We start from the raw sequence: 9476 nt of genomic DNA on the forward strand, positions 1-9476 counted from the left end.
TGTTATTCAACTTTGAATTAGGTTTTTGATAATTTTTACTTTTTTTTTTTTTTTATGTTTGTTTTGTTTACAATGGATATTATTCAAAGTTTTTCTGGTTAGTTGGAATATTTGGTAAGGTGCAAAGTTTTTTTTGGTAGTGTGCAATATTTTTCTTTTAATAAGTTGATATATATTTTTTATAGTGTGCAATATCTGTAAGTATGTTGATATATTTAATAAGTCGATATATTCTCTATTGTTGTTTTTCTGGTTGGTATTTGGTTTATATTTAGATTTTTTAAATATTACATCATAGTCTCAAATTATTTATGTTTAAACATATAAAAAAATCATTAATAAAAAAAAATTAACATTCTTAATGGAAAAAGAAATAAATCTAAAAATAGGTTGAAAGAAAATTTTAACGAATTCTAACAATAGATATTTAAATATGTTCTTTATGGAAAAAAATAAATATTTTTAAATGTAAAATTTATATTTAAATCTCTTTTCATTTTGCCAAAATTTTAAAATTTATTAGTAGTTTTTAATATAAAATTAAGAATATGTGGAGAAAATAATAGTAATATTATTTTAAAAAAACATTACATAGTAAAAATAATGGGTTTTTTTTCATACTTTTAGTAAAAATAATCTAACACAAATTTTTAAAAATAAAAAATTGTCCTTAATTCGTGTTGAAAGAAAATTTTAACGGAATCTAAAAATAGGTATTTAAATATGTTCTTAATGGAAAAAATAAATCTTTCTAAATGTAAAAGTTATATTTAAATAGTGATATTTAAAAAAAAAAATAGTGATACTACTTTATTTTTTGGAGAAAAGAAAAAAAACATATAAAAAAGTTAATAGTTGAGAGTTTAGAAACATATAAAAAAGTCATTAATAATGTAAAATTATTAATATGTTCCTAATGTTTATTATTTTAGTAAAAAAAATATTACATAGTAAAAAAATATCCATAATTTTGTATTGACTTTTTTTTTTGTACGGTGTTTCTGAGAAAACTCTACAATCAAGTCATTTAAAAGGTATGTATATAGTTATTTACCAATTATTTGGAATAATGTATTCATTATTGAATAATGAATGTTAATGTTATTTTTAGTAATATTGTGTTGTTGTAAATTTTCTGATGATTAAAGAACAAAAATTCATGTCAATATAAAAGAATATTTATCAATGATTTCTGGTCAAATGATGATGCATATATTAATATTTTGTTTGTTTATTAAAAAAACATTCATTTATTTGTACATATTAAAAGAATAGTAATAACACATTAATATTGTTGGCCTAATGTATACTTATAAATATTATTATAAATATCAGATTGCATTTGCCAAACTATGATGGACATTGTGGAATTTTTATGTTATATGCACGGAAACATTGTTAATGGGCCAAACGGGATAGAATATGATATGCAACCATCTCTTCTTATAAACATGCATCGTCAAGTTGACTTCAACATATTAATCGATGAATTATGTGATGCATTATCCATAAATAGAGATGATGTGGTAGAAGTAATATTTATATATAGTAGTTATGTAGCGGGATCTACTTTTTATATCTCTATCTCATTACGAAGTGAGACTGATGTACGGTTCATGATGAGCAACGCTCCATACCCTCCAAATAGAGTTGAACTGTACATATTCCAACCCAGTGTCCCAAGTCCAGCATCAACGAGAGAAGAAGTTGAAACTACTTCAGATGGAAAGCCATGTTGTGGAGGATGAGCAGTGTGATCTAATACTGCCACAAACGACGAAGAAGTTGAAATAAATGATGATGATATTGATCTAGATGGACTATCTGGTTAATTTTATGGCGTACATGAAGTCCCCGAAACATTTACTGAGATAGACCTGAACGAGATGACCATTGAACCCGATTTGACAACGGGGGATGACAGTAATATGGGGTCTAATTTACTATTTAAGGGGATGATATTCAATTCTAAATTGGATTTTAAAAATTCAGTGAAAAACTATTCAATCATTCAACATCAAAATTTTGAAGTCATTGAGTCGAAGAAAACAACATAGGATGTCAGGTGTATGAGATATGGCAATGGGTGCACGTGGAGACTTCACGCTGTTTGCTGTAAAAAACACGGTAAATTTGAAATCACCCAGTACAATGACCCACATTCTTGTGTATTGCAAGACTGAGTCAGGATCACAATCAATTGGACTCAAATCTAATTGCATCTGAGGTAAGCAGCATAGTGAAAAAAAATCAGTCAGTTGACATCAAAACATTACAAGATATTATCTTGAAACAATATGGTTATTCCGTCAGTTATTGGAAAATATGGGACGGAAAAAGAAAGGCAATTTTGAAAATATTCGGAGATTGGATCGAATCATACAATTTGCTGCCCAAATGGATGAATATCTTGCAAATCACAAACCCCGGTACAATCATCTATTGGAGGCTAAATGAGGTGGATTGTGATGAAAGGCTTGTAATATTCAGTAGCGTGTTTTGGTCGTTTGGACCTGTTATCAAGGGTTTCAAGCATTGCAGGCCACTACTTCAAATTGACAGAACCCATTTATATGGGAAGTATGAAAGAACATTGTTAATAACTACATCAGTAGATGCAAATGGTCACGTTTATCTGATTGCATATGCCATTGTATCGGAGGAAAGTGCTAACTCGTGGGGCTAGTTTTTGAGAAATTTATGGGATCATGTGGTGCATAGAAGAGAAGGAATGTGTCTAATTTCAGATAGACAGAAAGGCATTATATATGCAATCAGAAACCCTAGCAACGATTGGGTTGGAGTACACCACAAATTCTGCTTGCGAGATGTGGCGAGTAATTTTAACAACAAGTTCAAAAATAGTTTATTGAAGAGTTTGGTGTATAGTGCAGGATCAAATTTTCAAGTTCGGAAGTGTAATGACTGTATGGCCGAACTTGAAACAGCAAATCCTAATTACTTACGATATTTTGCTTCCATAGATCCTAAGCAGTGGACACAGTCACATGATGGTGGTCATCGTTATGGATGGCTAACCATGAAAGTGGCTGAAAGTACAAATGTTGTTAAGAAAGGAGCCAGAAAGCTACCGATCACTGCACTAGTCCAAGCAACATTCTACCGAACTATTGCTTATTTCGCTGCTCGTCGTGTAGAAATAGAGGCTGCCTTTGAATCGAGAGAGTGTTTTACGAGGTAAATTATTCACATCTTATTTACCCATGTTTTTATACTAACTATCGAGGTATTCTAAGTAATTGTCGTATTTTTCATAGGTATGCGGTAAAGAAACTAAGTTGTTGGGAACAACGTGCAACCAAACATTCCGTCAACATATTTGACCATCAAACAGGGTTGTGTGAAGTCACCACCTCAATCAACCCAATAACACTAAAGGGTGGAAACACATACCGAGTAAAGTTAAGTGAAATAACATGCACATGCAATAAGTGGCAGAGTTTTGGAATCCCTTGTTCTCACGCTATGGTTGCGTGTAAGACCATTGGGGTAAACTACTTTCACTACATTGAAGATATTACAAAATTCCCACCTATCTGGCATGTTATTCACCCCAGTTCGAGCCCATCCCTGATAAAAAATATTGGCCTGATCCTAACTTCCCAACTATTTATCCAAAGGAATCACGAGTTAGGAAGGTTGCAGACCGTGTACTTCTCGCATGCAAAACAAGATGGATTGGAGGGAACGTTACAAGACACGATGCACAATTTGCAGACAATAAGGGCATAATAGGCGAAATTGTCCCAATCGAGCTCGTGATGCGACTTAGTTATTTATTTTTAATTCTCATTATATTTAATTGATTGTAACTTCATTTACTTATTTATTCTTTATTAATTGATTGTGTTTATCGATTGTATTAATACAATGAATGGTGTATTCTTTATTAATTGTATTTATATAATGAAGGGTGTATTTTTTATTAATTGTCATTGTATTTATTGATTGTATTTATACAATGAAAGGTGTATTCTTTATTAACCGACATTATTTTTTTTTTTATTGTAATCACATTGATTTTTACTAAATTAAATATTGTTTTTATGGGATCAGATGGACGGGGATGTTACCGCAGGGCCATACAATGACTCGGTTTTGTACTTATGGCGCAATCATAGATCTGAGGCTGTTTAGGAAGACGAGCATATCGATGCAATGCATTTTCAACGAAGAGAGGCTATTATTCGTAGGCAGGAGTACCCAGACCCTCGTATATTGAACTATCTACGGGCTGCCAGATTCTACGGAGTCTCTTGTATAAAATTTATACAACTAGACTGACATCTGATAACGACATTAGTGGAACGATGGCGCCAGGAGACACACACTTTCCACATGTTGCATGGAGAGTGTACAATTACACTTCAAGATGTAGCCATCCAATTTAGACTGCCGATTAATGAAAAATCATTGATCAGGTCTCTAAATTATGTCTGGAAACAAATTTGTGGCCTTCTCTTAGGCGTACCACGAATGACGCCGTTCTTAAGGGAGGTCATCTAATCCTTCCATGGTTAGTTGATAAATTTAACAACTTTAGCCATCTACCAGACCATGTAGATGAAGAGGACCTGCAACGATATGCTTGAGCATATATTCTCACATTGATTGGAGGATTGGTATTTCCCGACAAATCCAACAGAAGAGTGCACCTGATGTATCTTCCTCTCTTTATGGATTTTGATGTTGCTAGGACTTACAGTTGGAGTGCTGGATGTCTTGCATGGTTGTATAGGAAACTATGTAAGGGTGCAGTTATAGATGGAAAAGACATTGCAGCCCACTTTTATTGCTACAAATTTGGACATGGGATCGATTTCCTCTTCTAGCGCCTCAACGACTCCATAGACACAAGCATAACTTAGGCGATAGACCACTTGCAGTAAGGTAAGCATTATTGTTGTTTTCATTATGAAAATACTAATAGCTAAAATTTAACTTCTGATTGTTGTAGATGGAATAACAACTATTCTGTAACTAGAGCACCTACACATGTTCTAGTACAACATAGGCACATACTCGATACACATATGCCTAACCAGGTAGTATTTTATTAATTCATATATCATATATTCATAATATTTCAATCTTCTAGTTAATTCATTTTTTGACACATATGCATGCAGATTATTTGGGAGCCATATAATCATCTGATCCAACTATTGCCGCCATACTGTCTTGATGGTAATGAGATATGGACATCCAAATGTCCACTCATATGCTTCTTCGTTGTGAAGTGGCATCACCTAGATCGTGTGATGCATCAATTTGGGATGTTGCAACAAATTCCTCAACCTTGCAACATGGAGGCTCGACTTCTTTCACACGATCTAAGGGGCAAGCATGAGCGAGACTGGATTGCATATCTGGCTCCTCAAATTACAATCTGGGAAAATCGACATTGTTTGGTTGTTAATGGACCTCCTATTAACAATGGTGTAGGTACTGAGCCTGGATATATTGAATGGTATTCCACTGTGAGCAGGCTGTACATAACTAAAGCAGAAGCATCCTATCACTTGTTGGTATGAGTATTGTTTACTATGATTGTTTGATTTTATTTCTTCATTACACACCAAAATAAATTTTAAAGTCATCAACTTGTTATTCAATTCTTTTTCAGGCTGAGCTTCCAAATTTGTCAATATCTACTCAAAGAGTCTTGCGTAGACTTACCTCGATATATCGAGTGCGATATTTCGATGGCGACGTTCCAATGGAAGAACAATGTGATCCGGCAAGATATTAGGATGTTCCTATTCAACCTAATGTTTAGAATGAATATCCAACAATGCCTTTAACGACCCGACCCACTAGGACTTAAGTTAGGTCGTTACTAAATACATGCATGCATGGAACTCAAAACGACACTCTGTTATGGTGAAATAAATGTTGATTAAATAAGGTAAGTTCAAAAGACTTTCATTAAATTCAAATATTAAAACAATAGTAGGGTACCCAGAAATCATAAAGGATAATAAATAAGTATGAACGTAAATTTTAAACATCAAAACTAAAAGTTGAGAGAAACATGAAAATAACTCTAAATTTCATGATGCGGAAGCGTAAAAACTAGTCCCAGTGGCTCGATCACGAGTTCCGCTTGTCCATCACCCGTGTATCTCTACCCTTATCTGAAACAACAACATGAGAAAGAATGAGTATAAAATACTCAGTAAGTAACCCCACTACTGGGGTCAGGCTAGGCATCTATGTCCTTTAGATACCCACCTTTGGTGAAACATATACACTGCTCTAGTTCTCATGGGATACATACACACATAAAACAAGAAGGAGACTGAGTCCTATCCTACTGTAGTTAAGTATGCCTACTACCTCTGGTGAATCCCGAAGGAGACACAAACTGGTGAATCCCAAAGGAAACACAAACTAGTGAGTCCTGAAGGAAACACAAACTGATGAGTCCCGAAGGAAATACAAACTAGTGAATTCCGAAGGAAACACAAACTGGTGAATCCCGAAGGAAACACAAAATCTAATGGGCATCTAACTAATAAATAAAGACATTTGCACAGTCTCAACATCATAATCATCACTATACGAATCTATGACATACATATAAACCTCAACATCATGGATCTACAACATACACATATACCTCAACATCATGGTTCTACAACATACATGTATACCTCAACATCATCAGATCAAATACAACCATGGAATCACATACCATCTCATACTAACATTCAAGTGTCTATGTGCACAACTAAATATTTCAGATCTCGTACCAGAACATACTTTGGTCATATTATACTATCAGTCTATCATGCTGTCATTCTGCCATAACATTCATTTATTATGCTAGCATACATCTAATGTCTGGCCCGTGGGCAGTTCCAGTAGTAAGATTACTTACCTTGATATTAGGTCAAACCAAAAAGCAATTGAATCTTTGTGAAATTCTTGAATCCTTAATCAAGCCTAAACATAAACCAAACTTTAAAATTAATAGTTAAGGCCAAATTCCAAACACCAAATATTACAAATATTTCCAGATAACCTTACCCAAGGTGTAGTCCAATTCAAATTCACCTTCCAAACCTCCAATTTTAAGTCCAAATAATTAGCAAACCAAACTCTTCTTTCAATCTTGAATGAAATTCTTGAATCAACCCCTTAATCATAATTTGAGATTAGGCTTACATGATTAAAGCTTGAATCAAATAACATACTTCACTACCAATGTCTCAAATAAATTATCCATATGTAGATTCGTCAAAAATCACTTCCAAATGACTTTACCAAATTTTCTCAACAACCAAAATTAATCCACAAAAAGAGTAATCAAAGCAAAAACTTACCAAAACTCACTAAAACAAACTCCAACTTCACTGAACAACACCTCAATATCTTCACCAAACTTGATCCAAAGTTGAAACACAATGGGTATCAACCAATTGATGCAAAAAATAAATGAGTATTCAAGAATCAACCGAAAACAAAACCCAAACGGCAGAAAATCTTCCCAAATCGATAGATCCAGTGACGCAAAAAGCGAACGACGCTTGAGCAGTGGTGGACGGAGGTCATGAAGAAGAAACTGACGCGGTGACTTTGGGCGGCGTCGGACGGGCTCAGGAACGTGAGAAGAAAAGGGGGGGGGTTTGACTTTTTATAATATATAATAATAATAATAATAAAACAAAAAAGGAAGTAAATATAATTACATTTAATTCCTTTCCGTTTTATACTATTACATTCATTTCCATTTCAAAAGAAAATTAATTTCTGTTATTAATTTTCAATTTGAGTTTCAAATTGAATACTTTCACACAAACAATTAAATTCCCGCATGAAGTCCAAAATTCCAAAAATACCCTCCAACTAATAACAATTACTAAAATTCCAAATAATAAAGTTACTGAAATTACATTATTACTAAAAAAATGTGCGGGGTGTTACAACGCCAGTCGATCAATATACTTCCACGATGTCTTCTCCCTCAACATTTGGTTTTTTTCCAACAACCTTCAGTACACTATGCATGGAAGAAGGATAAACTTCACATGTCCATCCAAATATCCATGACCAGTATGTTACATATCGATAACGTAGTGAGGGTATACACTTTCCAGAGGAAAGTCAACCACCCAGTGTAAGAGGGCATGGCGATTGTGGACACTATGTCACTCAACATGATCGATCTAGGTGTAATAGAGGATCTTCTTCCAATCGTGAATAAAAGAACATTGTACATATGATTAAATTTATTAATGAAATTCAATTACGAAAATGCACTTGAAATTCAATTATTTACAATAGTCGAAAGTTAATATCTATATTTTTGCATAAGTTTCTAACAACTTTAAACAAAAATAATAATTTGAAATTAAAAATTAATATCGAGTATATCAAATCAATCATAGTAATTTCTTAATCTCAAAATAGCAATATTACTATCAAATCAATCATAGATATTACTAAGCGACCGGATAGAGAATACTAAGCGATCGGTTAGATATTACTAAGCGATCAGATAGATATTACTAAGCGATCGAATAGATATTAATAAGCGATCAGATAGATATTACTAAGCGATCAGAGAGAATACTAAGCGATCGTTTGGCTAATATTAAACGATCTTTTAGATATCTATTACGTGATCGTGTACTATTTATAAAGCAATCTTTTGGCTAATACTAAGCGATCGCTTAGGTTTTGTTATTCGATCGTTTAGATAATACTAAGCGATCGTTTAGGTTTTGTTAAGCGATCGTTTAGAGAATACTAAGCGATCGTTTAGCTAACTGTTCCACGATCGTTTCGATATCCACTATGCAATCGTTTGGCTAATAATAAGCAATTGTTTAAATAATACTAAGCGATTGTCTATAATTTATAATCAATCGTGTATAATTTATAAGCGATCGTGTATAAATTCCTAAGCGATCGTGGATGATTTACTAAGCGATTGTGTATAAATTACCAAGCGATCGTGTATAATTTACTAAACGATCGCATAGTAATTTACTAAACGATCGTGTTCAGCAGACGCATTAATGCGGCATACGAGGAAAAAAACAATAAAATATTTCCGAATGAACGGTTGTATTTTTTTTTAAATGCAGGTACGGGGCTTAAAAAAAATTCCAGAATACGCCTCGAGAGGCACATTCTGACATGGACAAAAAAACCCACCAACTTTTTCCTAAATGAGTTGGAAACACCCATTTTCCCAATTAACTTTCAAAACCACCCCTATCTAAATAACCCCCTAAAATACCTCCCAAGTACTTTTCAATAGCAGAATATTCATTGGTATGACATCACTAATAATCGATTATTTGAAATTTGATTGGGTGAAATAACAAAGCATTAATTAGTATTAATAATTACATCAATTTTTGGATTCAAGGGGGCAAAACTGGCACAGAAACAAAAATGGAAGGATAAAATCGTCAAAGTTTCTAGTTTTTCTCTTCAATGAG

At 33.3% G+C, this 9476-nt stretch overlaps 1 protein-coding gene across 1 annotated transcript; it reads left to right on the forward strand.

Annotated features, from left to right (window-relative positions):
* Window positions 1-2929: 2929 nt before the first annotated feature.
* Window positions 2930-5773, forward strand: LOC120081013 (serine/threonine-protein phosphatase 7 long form homolog). The gene is made up of 4 exons (XM_039035695.1): window positions 2930-3198; window positions 4979-5066; window positions 5151-5549; window positions 5648-5773. The coding sequence occupies exons 1-4, from the start codon at window positions 2930-2932 to the stop codon at window positions 5771-5773; spliced, it is 882 nt and encodes a 293-aa protein (XP_038891623.1).
* The last annotated feature ends 3703 nt before the right edge of the window (window positions 5774-9476 follow it).

The sequence above is a fragment of the Benincasa hispida genome, chromosome 7 (assembly GCF_009727055.1).
Source record: "Benincasa hispida cultivar B227 chromosome 7, ASM972705v1, whole genome shotgun sequence".
In the NCBI taxonomy this organism is placed as follows: domain Eukaryota; kingdom Viridiplantae; phylum Streptophyta; class Magnoliopsida; order Cucurbitales; family Cucurbitaceae; genus Benincasa; species Benincasa hispida.

What these genes read in the sequence shown, in the direction of transcription:
- LOC120081013 (XM_039035695.1), top strand. Translation starts at nt 2,930, where the DNA reads ATGGCCGAACTTGAAACAGCAAATCCTAATTACTTACGATATTTTGCT. An exon ending in ATACACATATGCCTAACCAG is followed by an intron (nt 5,067 to 5,150) that starts GTAGTATTTTAT and finishes ATATGCATGCAG; the next exon opens with ATTATTTGGGAGCCATATAA. An exon ending in AAGCATCCTATCACTTGTTG is followed by an intron (nt 5,550 to 5,647) that starts GTATGAGTATTG and finishes ATTCTTTTTCAG; the next exon opens with GCTGAGCTTCCAAATTTGTC.